Here is a 20429-nt window from a genome sequence, read left to right as displayed (position 1 = left end):
CGGACAGCATTGTTTCTGCACGCATCTACGTAAGCAATTTGTTTGCACACTGCACTATAAGTAAGAAGGCAATGCCATTAAATGTTCCTCCTATCACCATAGTGCAGTTACCATAAGGACAGAGGATCACTAGAGACTGTAAGGCCCCAGAAGCATAGGGTAAAGTGGGTCAAGGCAATAATGAAAAGTTATGAGCATCCTGAAGGAAAACAAAAGGCAGTGTACCCATGGGATGCTAAGTTAACAAAAAAAAAAACTGACCAAAAACAGCTTTCTTTTTCTACTACACTTCCAGATTTAAATACTAGATGAAGACACAACAGAAGATAGAAAAGCCACTGAACCAAGGACACCTAGTTAACAACTTTTAAGACCTCTGGTGATATTTTCACTAACCATAACAAGGGAACCACTTGTAAACATGTTAGAGATGCCCTGTGAACATCCTCTGTTTACAGTGACTTCAAGAACTGTAGAGGGCATAGTCAGCCCCACTGTAGCACAGGAGTACTCGTGGATAAATATTATCTAATTTAAGATCTCAAATTTTCCCTGTAACCGGGTAGATATCAACAGAGCAAAGGAGGAACTGACCTTTTCCCTTGATGACCAAGCCTGCTAGGTAAATGAAACACACAGAGAGACACACAAGTTAATCATGAGAATATATAAGATATTTGTGAACATATTATAGCAGTGTGCAGTATAGAGAAAATGTTTGTACATGGGCAAAAATATGTGCCACAAACATGTATGTAGTCATCTATAAATATGTGTGCTTAACTTTAAATTGGCACAGAGACTTTAAAACTATGATTTCCATTAGACAAGGAGTCTATCCTGCCTTATCCAGTTGGAGTTCATGTAAGTATAAGTGGTTAAAAGCAAACACACTATTCTAGCTGCTGAGAACCAGAAAGAACTCAGCCTGCTAGCCTGGCATGGAGGCTAAAGGGTAGCCCAATCAACAGAAGAGTACAAGAAGCTTCCAGAAGCTAAAAAGGCCAAGAAAATAACCCCCTCAGGTTTCAGAAGGAGCACATTCTAATACTTTTTGGTCTTCACCTAAAGAGATCCATGTCAAACTTCTTATTTGAGGGTTTTTTTTCAATTTCATTTAAACCACTACTTTTTTTATAATTTGCTACAGCAGAAATGGTAGATGAATATAATAGAAAAAATAATAAATAAATAAGTAAAAAAGTAAAATTATGTTTTAAATACAGTTTAAGGAAATGGCATGGCTATAAATAGTTAAGTATTGAAATATTTGAGAGCTGCAGAAAAATAAAATGCATTGGGGGAACAAAGAGGACCAAATAACTCTATAGATTTGCTTCTACCCTCAAGAGGATACAGAAATTTTACCTCACATCTGTAAGCTCAATAATCAAGAGGCAGACAGGAAGGTAGCTGAAGTTGAGGGATGCAAAAAAAAAGAGAGAGAAAGAAAAGAGAAGAAAGAAAGAAACAAAAGGTATTGGAGAAGGAAAAGAAAAGGGAAAAAGACAGAAGAAGATGAGAAGGAGAGAAGGATGAAGAGCAAGAAAATCTGACCTGGAATCACATACTCCTTGAAATTGATAGAGAAGTCACCCCAGCACCTGGAGCTGCCCATCCACATTCACAAGACCTTTACTATTTCACAAGAGTCTTGTCCAAGAAAATAAAATAGAGCAACAATCAAGCGACCACCCAACACAATTTGAATCTCTTTCCTCCAAACCATTGTCCACGAATCTGAGACAATCATGCCATAATCCTTACTTAATCGTACCTCCATCCCCACATTAAGTCACGAGCCTTTACACTGGACTTCAAAGTCTCAATGAGTATCCCAATTTTGCCCTTCCTTCTTGAAGAAACTCTGAAGATTTTGTCATATGTTTTTCACCCTGGTCAAACTTACATAGGACGTAGGTGAATAAGGTCAAGTACCAGGGCTCATGGCTCCCTCAGGCTGACACAGTACCTGTGCACTCAACATCATTTCTAGGACCATGTTATTCCATCATAAATAATGGGAGATCAAAGGAAGTTGCTCTGGGTCCAAAGACATCAGCCAAACCCTCTCCATACATTCTGACCAGTCACCTTTTCTACATTCTTTCAAACAGATAGAGTTTACTCTTGATAAAACCTTGTCTCATGTATCATGGTTTTTATTATTATTATTATTATTATTATTATTATCATCATCATCATCATCATCATCATCATCATCACCATCATCATCATCATCATCATAAACCTGATACTACTGCCTTCCCTTTAATAGGATGGAACTTGGGTCTATTATTAAGTTTATTCTTAAAGAGTGTATAGTTCCATGGGAGTATTTATGTGTAAATAACCCTATCATACATGTGCGCGCACACACACACACACACACACACACACACACACACACACACACACAGGTCTTGATTTATACTTCTCTCAGAAGAAATAGATTACAGAAGAAATGAAGTTTTCTTAGGGCTTGATAGTAGTTAGGATTTAATCCAATAGTCCTGCATCTGTCAAGTTTATGGTCATGAGCCATTAAACAAGTTTTAAACCAAAACAACTATCAAAAAACTACTCTCTAAATAATATATGACTTTTAGAAAAAATGAAAGCAAAATAGATACATGGAAGAGGAATAAATTAGACAAAATAATGTTTTCTATGAATATATATAGCAATACTTGATTCCTGAATATTTAAAAAATATCATTAAGCAGTAGAGCAGGAAGGCTGAGAGTTAGAGTGCGAGTCTCACTGTGCTTGCATTCTGACTTCAGTTTTGGAGAAACTTAACATAGTTATCCTCATAGCTCAGTTTTTCATCTTTGCAGTGTGTATTATAATGACATTTCCTACGTCATACATTGTTTGCTAAACTTCAGGAGTAAAACCTATGAGAAATATGTCTATTACCAAGTGTCACCGGCTTAGAATCCCAGCAACTGATGATCTCAAAGCCTGTCTGCTCTACAGAAAGTCTGTTGCCAGTCTGGGCGACTTAACAAGACTCTGTCTCAAAATAAAAGATTTTTAAGAAATATTTCTTTTGTAGCTTGGGATTCTAATGGATTACATTATTTCCCCTGCCTCCCTCCCCTCCTTCCAAACCCTTCCCATGTACCCTTCCTTGCTCTTCCTCACATCTATGACCTTTCTTTTCATTAATTATCATTATGTGCCTGAATATATATTCCTAAATATAATCTCTTTGATCTGTATAATGATAATTGTATGTATGTTTTCAGGGCTGGTCATTTGATATCTGATAGCCAATTGGTGTTCTTTCCCGCTGGGAAAGATGACTTCTCTAGCTTTCAGTGTTCCTTGATTGTCTGTAGTTCTTTGTGTGTGGTCAGTACCTTTTGGGTTCTCCCTGGCCACATTGGCATGCCCATTGTTCCGGTTTTGGTTCAGGTCATGTTGGTAAGACTTAAAGGTATAGTTTCTGAGTTTATTAAGAGACACGATCTCACAGAAAACTCCTTGATCCTCCTCCCTCGATGGTCTTCGAGCCTTGGATGTGCAAGTTGTATTGTAGAGACATCATTTGGAACTTGGCTCCACAGCTCTGTGCTTTGGTTGGTTGTGTTTTTCTTTAATGGTCTCTGTCTATTGAAAGAGACGTTTTCTTGATGTGGTTTGAGGATTATGGTTATTGGGCTAGACCTTGGGGATGATGTACATGGTCTGGCTGGGTACAGAAGTTGGATGAGGTGCGTTTTTAAACATTTTTTTTTCATTTCTGTATTTTTGCCTATCATGTGCAATGCCCAGGACTCGATCCCTCTCGATCCCTGGAGCTTAGCATAAAAATTAGTTACCTAAAATTAAATGAAAAATTAAAATGAGGTCTGGCGAGATAGCTTCATGGTTAAAAGGGCGCGCTGCTCCTGCAGAGGACCCAAGCTCAGTCCCAGCTCTGTGAACCACATCAAATGGCTCACAGGTCTGACACACACCCCTCCATTAGTAACTTCACTCATGTGCACACACCCCTATACAGACACATAGGCAAATATGACAGTTTTGATGTGCCATGTAGAAACACTAAATGCTGCCAGTTATTGTTAGTTGAGCAATATTAATTTCAAGTGTGTTACATTTAAGAACGAAAACAACTCAAAGAAAACATGGTCCGTGTTGCACAGGAAAGCAAAGACTGAAGCGAAGCACAGAAAAGAACATCTACTCAAATGACAGCTATAACCAAATATGTCGTAAGCATAAACAGGTTAATCAGTCTTATTAAATGACAGGAACATTCAGATTTCTGTTTTAAACATTCCAATGCATGTTGTATATAAAAGGTCCTTTTGAAAGCAGCCCGGTGTGTATGAGAAACACTCCTAAATTATCTCTTTATTTTGTTTGCCTGTACTCTAACATTTTAAGGGAGAAATATTGAATCTAAAAGGAAACGTAAACATAAATTAAAGCAGGCAAGGCAACAGTAATATATGGCAAAGTCATATTCCAGATCAAGTGCATTAAATGGGATTTTAAAATCTTATTTTGATAAAGGGCACCATTCGCAATGAACATATAAAACTCATAAATCTTAAGAATCAAATAACATGGCTTTGAAATATATAACACACAACAGCAAAAAGAGAAAAATGACACTGGGAGTGGGAAATTGTAAAATGGCACTATAGACGTGGGTAAACACGTGTGGCGAGAACAGTAATACAGAAGAGCTGAGCAGTGTAGCCATTTACATAGTTGTCTTAGCATGTTTTATTTAATTATTCTCAAACATCCGTGAAATTAGAATAATAATTAGTCATGTATGAGGCTATTCAAATTCAGCAAAAAGGAAAATTATATAAACCTCATTTTCTGATCATTATTAAGAAAAATCGGAGATAAATTAAAAATGATTTTCAAGTAGCAAAAACAAAACAACAATTTGAAAAAAGAGAAAAAAATTTCCCCAAAGAAGCTTACTGAAGTTATTTATATGCCAAAAGGAAAATCAATCTTAGGTTACAAGTTCAAACCCTGTTGTGAGAGTTAGCTGTGTATGGGATGCAGACTAATATTTCGGTGTTTGCTTAGCATTTGCAAAAGCAAGAAACCTGACCTACAGCCTTCCCTAAAGTGTCAGCAGTGGGATGTTAACAAATGCGGGACTCTCTAAGGAGCTGAAGGTAGTAAACCACTCATAGCCAAAACACTGGAAATGGTGAGAAAAGAAACGTGAAAGTAGCTTCATGACATGGGCCTTCTTAGCTCGGTTACTATGGACACAACACATGCACTGCAATGCTGAAAATGAGGACTGGCACTCAGTGCTTCATGAATCTAAATGGCCACTGGATTTTCTTTTGTCTTTTCTTTCCTTTCCTTCCCTTTCTTTTTCTTTTCTTTTCTTTTTTTCTTTTCTTTTCTATAAAGTTTACAGGAAGGCTTGCAAGATGGCTCCGTGGATAAGGGTGTTTGCTGCCAAGCCTGAGGAGCTGAGTTCAATCCCAAAGACCCACATGATAGGACTAGGACGGAAAAACCAACTCTTCCAAGCTGTCCTATGACTTCCACATGTGCACGGTGGTCCATATAAGTACATGTGCATGCGCGCGCGCGCACACACACACACACACACACACACACACACACACACACAAACACACGCATGCACAGTAAATAAATATGTAATTTAAAATTTAAAGATTTAGGAAATTGGAGTGTTGCAGAATATATTTTAGGAAATAGGATTGTGCCAAATTTTTCTGTGAGTCAGAGTCCCTCTTGTATTTGTCTCTCTTATTTTATTATGGACACAAAGGCGCACTGAGATGGACTGGGATGATTGACAGCCTGTCAAAGAAAAGGAGTGATTTTGTGGCACAAATGACTCACAGAAGTTTAGTCCCTGATACCAAACAATAAAGAGTAAACGAAATGACAGGGTTGCAGCGCAGCTCAGTGATAGGATGCCAACAACTTGACAAGAGGCAGTGCAGCTCAGTGGAAAAACACCAACTTGGCAAGACTGCATGAGACCCTGGCTTTAATAGTCTGCACTACCAGGTATCATAATAATAATAAAGACATTAATAATAAAATCTGGGTTTTACAACTCAGATATGGAAGGCAAGATCAGCTTTCCATTTGTCTATGGAGTTGCTTGTGAGAAAGTCAATGCTGACAAAGACATCACCATGCCAGGGAACTTGTCCCTCACAATGTGCCTTGACCTGCTCCCGACAGCAAATACAGGCTCAACAGGCTTGAATTCTGTCCCTTTGTATTACACGTGTAATTTTCACTGCCATTACCACCCCCCCCCAATATCTCATGTACTTTAACTTAAGCTCATTCTCATAAACTGTGATTTTTTTCCATAGCTATCTCCCCCATTCACCACTCAATGAAATATATGTCCCTCTGGAATTATCATCTAATGTGCACCAAATTATCTAACACCTCCAACTCCAAGGGGGTTATTTTGGCTCTAGTCACACAGACAATGACTAGTGGTCAACCAATAAAAAGCTTCTGCCAGATTTCCCTTTGCTCAAATGGCTTCCTCTTGATCTCCAGCTGAATGCTCCCACCTCGGGTCCAGAAAAGGCTCTCTTAATTGGATATTGTTGGGATCCTTGATGGTAGAAGCAGGGCCTGTGAATACAAGTGCCAAGTGAAGCTAATTAGAGCCCCATGGAAGCCACAGGGGTGGGTTTCTTTGTGAAAGTGGCACTGAGTTCAAAGAGATTGCTGCAACACCCTGAGGGGTTGACTTCTTAAAGAGAAAGCCCTGTCTCCAGGAAGATCAAGCTGATAACCTTAGCCTGGGGCCACATCCAGAGCTTCTCCACAGAGTCCGTGGGCTTTCTTAATGCTTCCACAAAAACCATTCCCTGACCTCAGCAGGTTACTCTGCTGATGGCCACTTTCGAAGCACCAATCTCTGGGAAAATTATCTTTTCTTGTTGTGATTGCCTTAGAACTGCACTTTCTGGTGCCCTAATTTGGGGGTGGGGGAACCCACCCCCAAGCACAAGGCCTATTTTATTTTTTCATTGCTTATTCCCCTTGACACTTCAATACACTCAGCAGATAACCAGAGCATCTCATCACAAGAACAAACAACACCTGTAAGTAAAAACAGAAGCTAGAGAGCACACTGGAAGTTCCAGACAAGTTTTCTCTGAGTGCCCCGTCTGATAACACCAACCCACCTAACTTAAAGGAACTTATCTGTGTTTTGTTCCCATGATGCTGCTAGCTAGTGCCCTGTGAATACCTGGGAAACACCCTACCTCTGAGAGGTACCCCATGCTCAAGGAACTTACTTTAAGAACAAGATGGACATTTGCCATTTATAAAGAGAAGAGTGTTTTGATATCTTTTATTCATTAAAAGGTAAAGATGAGTAACCACTATGACTAGATATCCGTAGCCTTGTATTTATTTCCCTGTGCTCTTCTCTTTGATCTTTAAATATTTTCCATGCTAGCATAGATTATGGAATGGACAGCTAATGGCTCTAACAGAGAAAAGGGTTATCATAGAAACAACACCAGTGCTCTAATGATCACCAACTAGAATTGATTACTGAGGTAAGCACTTTTTTAAAAAAAGATTTATTTATTTTATGCATATAAGTACACTGTAGCTGTCTTCAAACAAACCAGAAGAGGGCATCAGATCTCATTACAGGTGGTTGTGAGCCACCAACTGTTGGCTGGGAATTGAATTTAGGACCTCTGGAATAGCAGTTAGTGTTCCTAAGCCCTGAGCCATCTCTCCAGCCTGAGGTAGGTCCTTTTAAATTTTCATCTATCAATTATCTTATACTTGTAACAGCCTATATAGCAATAACACTTTGCTTCCACTTTACGAGTATAAAAAGTGAATGAGAAAAAAATTTAAAGCTTTGCCCATAGCTACAAGCCAAGGAAACAGAGGGCTAGACTGATTTCTAAAAATCATCCTTACATTGTGATTCTTGTGGTGTAAAGTTTCCTGGGAAGGGGTTGGGGATTTAGCTCAGTGGTAGAGCGCTTGCCTAGGAAGCGCAAGGCCCTGGGTTCGGTCCCCAGCTCCGGAAAAAAAAAGAACCAAAAAAAAAAGTTTCCTGGGAAGATGACACAAGAGACATCTACTCCCCAGAAGAATAGAGGGCACTAGCAGAGCAAAGAAGTGAGTCTTGCTCAAGGCCAGCGTGGCAAACCAGTTTATTGGGGCTACTCATAGGTATAATGGTGACTCAAGGTAGTGGTGCCACTGAAGTGTCCCCAGTCTCAATCAGTCTTCTACTTCTTACATACTAGCATCCCCAAGACCACAGGTACCAACTGGGTGCTAGAGTGAAGTCAAGTCTCAGACAAGGGTAAGGTTGTTCTCACTCTTTGATTAGGGAATTAACAGCTGCCTTACTAGTGTATCATGGACCCGGTGTCCCCATGGTGTTTGGACAAGGTGTTGCACAACCACCACACCAACTATGCTTCATGACCACCTAAACGAATATCCCACTGGGAAGGCACAACAGCTCCAGACACCTGGCATTTTTTTTTCAGCTTTTTTGGCAAAAGCCTGTCCTTCCAACATTTCTTGGCTCCTTCATATCAAGACCCTGCATCAGCATGGGCATTTTGCTTTGGCCCATACAAGGTTAGGTCTCTGTCTATTGATTATGTGACAATGCTGATTTATAGCTTGCTGGTTGCATCTTTGATCTACCATATGGAAGTCAACATTTCCCATTTGTTGTCTCTAAAACTTTCCATTATTCTGAACCCTGTATAAAACAGAAGGCATTGTCCAAACAGAATTCTTCTCTTTTCTCCCTCCTATGTCCCCCACCTCCCTTTTCCTTTTCCCACACTTCATCTCTGAGGATGGTAGCAACATTTTCTCCACTAAGTATAAGTATCAGGACAAAAACTCAAAACTTCTGCCCCACTGAACCACTACTCAGAAGCTTTATTGAGCTCTCCCAATATAGGAATCTCACTAATCATCCTCTTCCTTACCTCTTGCCAACTTATGCAGGTAGAAGTTTTCAATGAAACTCCATGGCCTCACTTCCTAATCCACACAAAATTTTCTTGGAGGCTCATTTTTAGCTAGGAACACTGCTCCACACAATCCCCTCGCAGCATCTTAGGACTTTAACAGTCAAACAGTCATTTCAGTTACTTCTATCATGATATGGCTGATTGAAACCTAACTCCTTGGTTTACTTCAGAATTATAATATTCTATTTCCTTGCCTTAGCTTTATTTTAATGCTATAATTTGGATGATTATACAACAGAATTGCCAGCAAATATCTGGAAGATAGCACTTTGAAAGGACCAAATACTAATTTTCTTATAAGAAAATAGTAATGTTTTTAAAGTTTCAAAATTATATTCACAGCAAAGATATCCAGCATACAATACCCGGCTATAAAAAACTGTTTGAGGGGCTTAAACATAATCTTGTTGTAAGAGATTTACAAATTGTGACTCCCACATGAAAATTTATTTACCACCCTTCAACATAAACCTCAAGTCACATACAGTTAATTCTACCCTTGGGACATCATTCACTTTAGTTTGTCATTGATCAAATGGAAAAGAACTGTTTTAGGACACATCCAAAAATAAAAATTACCAGTGTGTGTCCCAGAACCAACTCATTCTCTTGAAGTGGGAGGAAGGGTTTCACAAGTGAAGCCAGAGTCAATTACACTCCTAATCCAGAGAGGACAAAGGCCATCAGTCATTGGAAATGTGAAGCCTAAAGTTGAGAGTATCTTTGTCACTTTCCAGATAACAGATTATCTTTTATATACTATTCTGCTCATTTAAGAGGAAGAAGCCTCGCACACCCCTCCTGTGACTTTTCTTATTAACTCTTCTCAAATGTCTATAGTTGATAGGAAAACAAGAAAACACCAAACTTCAGTTAGCAATCTTATCTATCTAGCTAGCCAGCTCATCTCTTCTCTCAAAGAAGGGTCTTCATTGCTGGTGCTTTTGTCCCCCTTGATAATGAAATTCTTTTTCCCTAGATCCCAATCACTTTACTGGTGTTTGTAAGTCATAAGCATTAAACCCTGTGCTTTGGTCAGACAAGCCTCTAGGAAGGAAGTAGCCCAGAGCCCCCAAAGCAAGGTGGAAACCTGATATTCCTGTCTTTGAAACAGCTTGTAGACACTCACCAGAGTCTATCAAAGACTCCTAAGATCAGAGCTGGACCATATTTGATAAAAACTATTAGTATTCAGTTGAACCACATCCACAACACTCAGGATTTCAGATAAATCCTTGAGTCAGTTATTTAAACTCTGCCAGCTATATTATCTATCTCCTCACAGAACCCAATGACTATATATACTTACAAAATTTAGCAAGCTGAAAGTTTAGTGGCTACAGCACATAATAACAAGCAAGAACACAAACCTGATTCCAGAGCATAGAATTTCACTGAACTCATTCTATACTTCTAGAGTGGACTAGAAAGGCCACAGGGATTAACATAAAAGACCAGTGCCCTGTTCCCCACTTTGCCACTAGTCAGATATGAGACTTCTCAGTCTCAGTTTATGCATCTATAAATGTTACAGGTGAATAAGACAAGCTCCTGGACTCCTTTGAATGCTTATTGTTCATTTCTACCAAGAATCTCCTCAGGGTCCAATGTAGTCTAACAAATGTGTGTGTGTAAATACCCTACACCCATGTTTCTTCCTCCAATGGAACAAAAGCCAACATGTATGCAAAAGTGTGCCTCCTTTCCTAATGCAGTGCTTCACTGTCAAGATCATAAGTACAGGGGAAGACACTCATGAATCCTGCCTGTTGTGTGTCCCCAAAGGCAGCAAGCATGTCATACAACAGGCACGGCTTGTTTCAGCATATTTCGAGATGTGCATGCCTAGATTAACTTCATGTGTTCTCTAAGGGTGATACACAAATAATACTAGTTGTGTTTCTTCTGCAATCTGGAAAACAGTAAAAATATCTCTGTAGGCAAGACAACATATGGAAAAAAAGGGACAGCAGCATTTTTATGAAGGGCTTAGCCAAGTGGTTTAAGTGGGCCTGCTCCAAGAGATTTTTATTTATACGAAGAATTCCCTTTGAACGGTTGTTATTTTCTCCTATTCTTTATCACAGTCTTAAAATGAAAATGGTTCAACCTTCAAGCTAAATGCTGTAGTGCAGGCATATACATAATGTTATGAATATGGCAGTAACATTTAGTATTAACACAGAGGATAAAGCATGTTGTAGAAGATATTGTAGCTCATTATTCCACAGGATAGTCATGAAATAGCTACAGGAAAGTGATGGTTTGCTAACTTTTGGAAATGATAGGAAACTGTATGTTCCAGGCATAACTTTCCTCAAAGCTGTCCCATCAATAATTTTGTAGAGACTTCAAACACAGGAATAACTGTGAATCTTGCTGCTTTATGCTGAACCTTTTACATACATTATAATGGCCACAGGACTCATTGTTTTCTTCTACTATTTGCTCAAACACAGACACAGGAACCACTGGAGAAGCTGACCTGTATGCTCACTCACAGACTTACTCAGACTCCCAGACTCAAGATCTCTCTCCTGCCTTCTACCTCTTTATTCTCATAAGGAATCTTTTTTTCTGCATCTCTGCCTACTTGCAGCCATTGACCCTAATTCATTGCCTATCTAACAACTTCATCCTATACTTGCAGGCTTAATAAAGACAGAGGCCATAAAACAAAACGCCAGCTCCCACTCTCAACTAGTAGACAACTTGGGCCTTTAGAACAGCACTTGCCACAGCCAGTGGCAACCTTCCAGGGAAGGATGTAGAATACCAGCCAAGTCAGTGATAACATACCCCACTGTCTTAGGAAAATGGAAGCTCTCCTAACCCTGATCACCACATTCTGGGTTCTGTGGAATGTTCCCAGAAAAACCTCTCATCCTTGCTCTCTTGCTTGGATAACAATGCTACAGGACATTACCATGAGGGTGGAGTAGGTATAGGGATAGTGATAGGCCAGATAGCAGGCATCCTCATTGTGTGGGAAGGTGACAGCAAAGGTGAGGGTGTAATAGCGCTTCCCGGATGCTCCATCCATGGCGGCTGCATTCTGACGGTAGTGATTTCTAAAAAAAGAAAAGGACAGGATGAGAAGGGATGAAGATGAGGAAGAGGTGAGGCTGCCAGAGAGGGAGTGGGGAGGCCCCAGAGTTCTAAATGTCAGAACCCTCATGTGTTATTGGCAAGAGAACCATAACCCAATGATCAAAAACACTTTTGTGGGTAAAACTTAGAAATTGAAGAAACAGTGAATTCACTGCCAGCTCCTGTACCAGTTCATCCACACATAAGCTTGACCCTAAGCTTAACCTAGCATCGCCCTTTTGCGGTATACATACTGAGACTTCCCTTGCTGCAGCTGCAACCACGGATGAGCACTACCTAACCACCGGACTGCTAAACAGAGGATGATGTAAGCCAATTCTGTTTCCTACAGTCCTATTGGAGACATACATTCAAATTTTGCTCTCCAATCCTTGTCTTGTACACAACCATATAATCCACAGCTGATCCCCTTTACTTTGTTGTATTTTGATATGTTCTGTCCAGAAACTGTATTTTTGCTGCACATCACCCACCCTCTACCTCTGATGTTCTTCCTGACCCCCCCACCCCTTGTGTGTTGTGTCTTATGTTTTGGAGGGGATGATATTGATATCACATTCAGGACTGAACACACCACAGTTTAGTCTTGGCACTTTGATTACTTCTGAGTCTCTGTATTAACTGCCTCCTGCTGTAAGAAGCCTCTCTAATGAAGGTAGACTACAGTGCTGATCTATAGATATCTACATGCAGCTCATACCCTTTGCTTCTGACAAATGGATTTATTAGCTATCGCTACTAAGCACTAAATTGCATCTCAAGATTCACATATGTCCTCTTTTGTCACTGCTGTAATAACTCATCCTGTGAATAAAACAATGGAAGCTTAGACAAACTAGTTGACCATAAGGCAAGGAAATTCTGGATACAGGATTTGAACCCAGATTTCTCTAGCTGAAATGACTGTTCTTTTACTGAGCAATAAGTTCTTTCCAAAGGAATGACTTTGGCATCCCAAAGGTGACTTTGCTTCCTAAAGCTGGAGAGTACACATTTTCCTTTGTCAAAGATGAAGGACCAATTCTGATACTTCAGAGAACAGTATCAAAGTAGATTGCACCCAGAAGTACATTCCATACAACATTTTCCGTACACACTGCCAGTTACACTCTCATTTTGCCTGTTGATGTTGAGACAGCTGTGCAGGCTTTCCTGAGAAATGTTATCATCCAGGCTGCATGATAATGGAAAATACACATAACACCAGAGGCAATTCTACCCTTGGCATGACATTAGTTTGCTGGATCATTATAAGGTTTGGGAGTTTGAGTCAGAGAGAAGGAAAAGAGAAGGAAGAAATAGATTATTATTTATATATTCTTGCAAAACATAAAAATTGGATATTCTTTTCTTCTTTTAGTTTCTTGCTCCCCTTACCACCAGTAACCAAAAAAGGCAGGAACTAATAGCATGCCATCATATTGCCTGTGTTCCTTGTAACGTTTCAATGTTTATAAAACTAGGGGTAGGTGTACGAGAGGCTGTCAGTACATCCAACTACTACAGCCCAATCACTTTGCTTGCTTCAGCTTTTGTTCACATCACAACCTAGAGCCATTCACTCTTGGTGGGGGAAGAGGACACCCCATCACAGCACCAGGCCAAAGCAACTGTCCCACACGGCTTTTGAATCACACTAATAGAATCTATTTCCCATGTGCTTGTAGAAATGGCTTCAAAAGAGTATCTTCCCCATGCTCTTTTTTTTTAATTGTTTATTAGCTATATTACTTTACTTACATTTCAAACATTATTCCCCTTCCCGGTTTCCTGTCTATAAGCCCCAATTCCCTCCCCTCCCTTCCCTCTCCCCGTACGGATATTCCCCTTATACCTCCCCCTTATTGCCCCCCATATTCCCTTGCTTTGGGGTCCAACCTTAGCAGGACCAAGGGCTTTCCCTTCCACTGGTGCCCCAACAAGGCTATTCTCTGCTACATATGCAGTTGGAGCTCTGGGTCAGTCCATGTATAGTCTTTCGGTAGTGGTTTAGTTCCTGGACGCTCTGGTTGGTTGGCATTGTTGTTTTATGAGGTTGCAAGCTCCTTCACCTCTTTTAATACTTCTGCTAATTCCCCATTCTCAGTTTGAAGGTTTGCTGCTAGCATTGACCTCTGTGTTGGACATGCTCTGGATGTGTCTCTCAGGAGAGATCTATATCTGGTCCTTTTCTCTTATCTGGGTCCTCATAACTGTATCTATATTTTCCAGATTTCCACCAAGTTTTAAGTATCTCAAAGCTAAGACTCTGGTTATTAGAAAGTGTGCAAAGAGCAGATGGCCGCCCAGAAGGCATGGGAGGCACATGTGTTCTGTCTTTATTTGCTTTCTGATTACACTTGCAAAGGCTCCAATGAAAAAGCACATTTTCTTTATACCCAGCTGAATAGGAAACAGGTACTGGTCAGTTCCAGCTCCTAACAAAGGGAAATGAGCCAGGGACATTGCATTCAAGTATGAAAGAGTGTCCAATCTATAAACAATACACATGTACACACACATTTATGAAGGTGAAGACAAGTAGAAACACCAAAATGCCCACTGTCACCAGATTCTTCATCTATGAACTGTGGAGACAGGATCAGCATCTTGACTTGAAAAATAATAAGCTTCCATAAGAACCAGTTGTAGTGGTCTTATTTGGTAATAGCCTTGCTTTTTTATAGGTTTGCCCATGAAGTCTGGAGAGTAGTAGTTTCATTTATCAATAAATATTGATACTCTGTAGGTTTCCCACTGTGCATTGAAGTCATATAACAAGGACACTTTCCCATCACAAACTCGGCCTTGCTCTACTTTGCTACAGAAAGCAAGAAAGAAACCTCTGTATTTGTCCTTATGTTCTTCCCACGGAAACCATCCTGGGCTCCAAGAAAGATCAGTTATTGGGGAATGGGAAGATAAATAGCATGGGGCCCTAATTTTAAGATTCCATGGTCCCTGTGATACAGGAGAATGAATCCATATGGTAGTTTTGGTTGTGTGTGAAATCTTCTCACACATGTGTGTATAAAACTCTTTCTCTCTCTCTCTCTCTCTCTCTCTCTCTCTCTCTCTCTCTCTCTCTCTCTAGCAAAGATATACATCTCTCATAATACACCTCATAGCCGAAGGTGTCATCTCCCTCCATGGAAGCTGGCCTTCCCCAAGGTGATTGTGCCCTACTAGGAGTTAAGGAAATTGGAAACTAAACATCAGCTTGTAGAGAGTGAAATTTGCCAGTAGAAATTGTTTTGGAACCTCTAGTGATGGATCTAAATACTGGAGGACTCTAAAACAAATGTCAGACTTCATCGCTGGATAGTTGTATGGTAAACACACTATAGAGGAGGTGGCAATGCCCATAGACAACATTTCTCAGAGGACTTTGATGTATGACTAGTAAGTCTCAAAGGTGAAATATGGCTTTCTGATTCGATGTGTTTAAGGCAGAATACAATTAACCCATTAGTTGTCTTTGTTTTCTCAATTGCAGTGTGAACGAGCTGAGGGACATCATCAGAGCAGTAACATTCATCCTTCGTACACTAGCTGCTTCCTTTCTACATCAGAAGAACATAGAAAACCTTTGTGATCACCTTCAGTTACCCTGTTCCCTCTCTCAGCTTAAATGTTTGCCCTTCCAAGAACCATTCTACAATATTGTACATAGCACTTTAACATTTGCATCTTCTTCACCGCTCATACCTATCACAAGGATCAAGTATACTCCTTTGTGTGTTGCTGAGCTTGGCATTTGTGTGTCCCTCCTAGACGTTGGCCACTGTTCAGTTGGCGTTTACAGACTAAATGGATCTAATCATTAAGCTGCCTCATCTATTTGTGACCATCTTAATAGTACCCTTCCAGGGAAAATACTATTTACACATTCTATAGGTGGAAACCCTGGGGCTCACTGTTGGGAAGTACTTGAACAATTCCCCAGGAGCAGTATTGAGTGGGGACTTAGCTCTGAAACTGACATTGCTAACACTGTACCACTTCCCTCTTAGAAATGGACATGGTGACATGAAAAGCTTTGTTCAGTTCAGCAAGTAAGAATCTGAGCTTTATATATACCAGGACTGCTACAAAATTAGAATCTAAAACGAAGAAGGAATATAAAACAGTCCAGGTGAGAACTACTAGTAAAGGTAAGCTATATACTATGACCACCGCCGATACTCAATTGATTTAATATGGCTCTAATAATTATTACTAGCAAGTACTGATATGAATTGAATACCTACAATAGTCAAAGTCTTTGTTGTACTGTGTGTTTTATCACATATCCTTTAATCTTCAGAGCTGCTCTGTGGAGGTAGATGCCACTTTGATCCTTATTTTATAGACCAAGAAACTAAGATTGAGGAAAGTCGGAGTAATTTGTCAGATGTCTTTGTGGTGAAGGGATGGTAGAAATTTACTCACAAGGACAATTTTCTCTTTGAAACATCTCTTCTGGGTGGAAACAAAAAAAAAAAAAAAACCAAAGAAGAAGAAACCTGGCCACCAGTACGCTCTCAGTTCAGCTGGAAACCCTAGATGGGTCATCTTGGGACAAAGATGACCTGAGCCACACAGACCCAGAGCCCCACAGTTAAAAGCTTACCTTTCCCTAAACCATTCATCTTCAAACAGATTCACACTTTTGTAACCATAAAGCCTTCAATGGGGCAGGAAGCAAAGTACACGAGGCAGTTACAAATTGCATCCACCTCCACTGGTGCTCAGAGATATTCCCGGAAGTTGCATGTCGTTACTGTTGTTCTCTGCATGTTCTCTACATTAGCCAACCCTAAAGCCACGTGTGAATTAGGTCATCTCACACTGACGATGGCTTTTTAACGAGGGTACATCATTTTCCTTAATGTAATCTAATAAGGCACAGCAGTCGATCGCCGGGCTTCCCCGTGCCTGCAGCATCCCTAATATCCTATATAGCGCCAAATCTCTCTCCTGAGATTCCTCGGAAGGATGGATGATGGCAGCGCTCTTGTATGGCATTCATCTTCATGAATGAGCTGTTCCATCTCCTCTCGTGAGCAGAGATAAATGTCAGAAGAGAGCAGCTGCAGTGTATTACATGGCCACTCAGCACCTGCAGCTTCCCTCCCTCTGCCCTTCAACATGGAGATTGCTTTAGACCAGAGCTGGGAGAGGGTTGGGGAAGGTGTGAAGCTGCAAGTCAGAAGGAGATGTGGGGGCCCCAGGAAAGTAAATAAAACAAAGCAATGTGTCCTTGCTTACTTTATGACGGGCACAGAAAAAAATGAGCTCCACGTTTTGTTCCTCAGTCTCCAGAATAGAGGGAATAGTTTGTAGCCTGGGGAAAGGACTGAATAGTGCACATGGAGACAGTATTGAAAGCTTCCCCTTGAACACATTATGTACCTAGGTAATAAAAAAATTAAAATATCTAATCTTTAAGCTGGGGATTGATCTGACTGGTTTCTGCAGTACATGTCAACCATATATAATGCATAATTACAAAACAAGCTTGATTTGAGGCCAGTGAAATCAAACCCTTTTTCCTGTTTTATTCCGGGAAAAGATTATAAAAATCACACTAAATTCTATATCAGCTGTCTCATGACACGAAGCTCACAATCATAGCTTCAGCAAATCAGGGTTTGCAGGGGGTGGAGCAGGAATGACTTACCCCTCCCTCTGACTTTTCTATTAGCCTCTGACAAAGTACTTAAGGACTCAGAACTATAGGAGACCCCATTCTCTCCAGGAGTTCCTTTTCTCTCACGTTTGTACTAACTACCACATTCTTACTTCTCCTTTCATTGAGCATCCTGACAATAACTCTGGGAATTTAATACCGCAAGGATAACTCTGCAAGAATATCTCAGTTTGTACTAACATGGAGAAGAGTAGGAAACAAGGGGGTAAGGCTCCCCCTGACTAATACTCTAGAGAGAAGAAAGGCAGGGGTGAAAGGAAGAAATCCTTTACAGCAGATCCAATCACAGGTTGTGATGGGAAAGGGGGTAAAAGACATTGCACAGTGAAGTACTCCATAATAGACAGGGGTGTTGTAATCTGTGGGTGAGCAGAGAGTACACATATCTGTCCTGTTGTTACATCATGTTCTTGGCAATGTGTTAACACAACGTGAATAATTGTAAAACAAACTGCATCACAATGTGGCAGCCTTATCCATTCATCTCTGCTACATTCACGGCTGGGATATGAAAAATGAATTACATTATACATGCATGGTTTGCATCTTACCCCTCTGTTACTTCTTAATTCACATAACAATTGTCTTGTTAATGAATCTAAAAGCCATTAACAGTGGCTTCCCTTAGGCCAGGGCAGTGCTTTTGGATGTGTGTCTTCATCTTTCTCCTCTGAGGAGATACCTGGGTCCCCTGGAACCTCATTCTTACTCCCCAGTTTCAAGAAGAGTATCCCACTCGTAAGCTTGACTTTGCTGATTTAATAATGCAAGACCTTACACTTTGTGCAAACCTCACGCTCCAGACCCAAGCAAGTTTTACGTTAAGTCTTGTACATATATTGACACTCTCTTCAAAGGCAATTAAAATATATTCCTGACACAATAAAAACTGGATTTCATATGTCTCTTGTAATTGTGAACTCGTCAACCCTGCGGTGATGTTTAGCCTACATTTCGGTGTACCAGAAAGAGTCCTAGGGGTCCTAAGATAAGTGGGCCAGGAAGTAATTGCCATTTAGGTGAACGGAAATCCAACAAAGTTGTAAGGTTTTGTTATTCTTCTAAAGAATATATGAAAATGCTACTCGGATTCATATCTCGATACATCAAGGACTGAAGCTGCCACATGCCTTACTGAACAGTGTTAATCAGCTCTGCTCTGTGCTTTGTGAGCTGCTCTTATCTCTATGGTGATTTCTGCTTTTATCCAAACAGAACAACAGGACCCCTGACCTTTCCTGTCAATACCATCCCCAGAGCCTCAAAGCAGAGAGACATTAAGTGTATACCTTCCTTCTCTGAGTCTGCGATAACCATTCCAAATCCTAGATTATCTGCTAGTAGCATGTTAGAGCATGTTATAATCTTAGAAACATGGATCTTACTTCAGCAGAGGAAAACAAAGTAGGAGTCTGTTGATTTTTATAAGATCTAGCTATGAACTAGCAAGACATCATATAAAACATGATCCTAACATTCTTTAGCCCTTGTTTACGTACTTAAATTTTAATTTCCATATGAGAAGAATGTGCACATGCATGTAGATCAACCCATTTATTTCATTAAGAATAAAGACATTTTAAGTTTTCATCACTTTTTCTCAGAGTAAATTGATGAAACTGTCTACCGATTGAAGAACAAACATGAATAATGCACTCCTTCCCTCTTTTGTACACAAAACTATCTTGCCCTGGAAGAAGGCTTCCGTATGTACATCTGTCATATAGTCATGCCTCTGTGACCTTGCAAAGCAAAGTTCATGTGCATAGGAACAGGACACAGAACGTTAGACTTCCTTCACTGGGTCCAGGTGAAGAACTAAGGTTTGAAGCACTAACCACAGTTTCAGCCTATACAACTTCTAAGACTTGGTCAAAAAAGAAAAGTTCCCAAGTTTTCACAGCGGTGTGTGAAACTAATCATATTGCAATACTTCCAGTGATATTCCAGGGACTAAAGCAAGTTCCGTTTAACCTAGAATGCCTCAGGACAAACACTGACGACGAGGGTGGCAAACAAGCAGGTTGTGGATATTTATGAGAAAACAGAAAAAATAAAAATAGAGGGTAAATGTCTACACAGATCAAACAAAGCCAAGTGCATTCTAACATACTTGTAGTAACAAATTTCAGAGCCTGTCCGTATCCAGGCATGTCGGCCAAGAAGAGCCTCTTTCACAGAATACAGGGTCGGCTGCATCCCTGTGGAATAAAAGCAAGGTTTAGTGCACAAGAAAAGACAGAGAGCCAAATGAAGAATATAGCAGTAAGCCGGACCCCTAAAGATAACCCCAGTTCTTGATCCCTCAAGGCTGCACTGTGTGAGCGTTCACTATATATTGTCAAAGAGACTGCAAATGTAATTAAGCTTAGATATATGGGTCTTAAATGTAACCGCCGATGTCTTTCTGAGGAGGACGCAAAGGGAGGTTTAACTAAAGAAGAGAAGCAATGCCACCACAGATATTAAAGTTGCTATTTTACAGAGGAAGGTGCCGTAGGCCAAGTAATGCAAGGAAAATGGCTTTTGAATGAGAACAACATCCATTTTCCCATAAAACCCCCACAGAGAACACAACATACACTTGAATCCTCATTTTTTTTGAAAAATGA

At 40.2% G+C, this 20429-nt stretch overlaps 1 protein-coding gene across 4 annotated transcripts in view; it reads right to left on the bottom strand.

Moving 5' to 3' along the window:
* Positions 1 to 20429, bottom strand: part of Agbl1 (AGBL carboxypeptidase 1) — a 906807-nt gene that overhangs the window by 720793 nt on the left and 165585 nt on the right. For all 4 annotated transcript variants that reach the window (XM_039101030.2, XM_063280964.1, XM_008759580.4 and 1 more), the window contains 2 exons: positions 19931 to 20018; positions 11962 to 12106 (listed from right to left, as the gene is read on the bottom strand). In XM_039101030.2, the coding sequence (XP_038956958.1) occupies positions 11962 to 12106; positions 19931 to 20018 (233 nt within the window). The remainder of the gene's footprint in view (positions 1 to 11961; positions 12107 to 19930; positions 20019 to 20429) is intronic.

Source organism: Rattus norvegicus, chromosome 1 (assembly GCF_036323735.1).
Source record: "Rattus norvegicus strain BN/NHsdMcwi chromosome 1, GRCr8, whole genome shotgun sequence".
Classification (NCBI taxonomy): domain Eukaryota; kingdom Metazoa; phylum Chordata; class Mammalia; order Rodentia; family Muridae; genus Rattus; species Rattus norvegicus.
The sequence above is the reverse complement of the archived record's forward strand: the minus strand, read 5'-3'. Positions and strand labels throughout refer to the sequence as shown.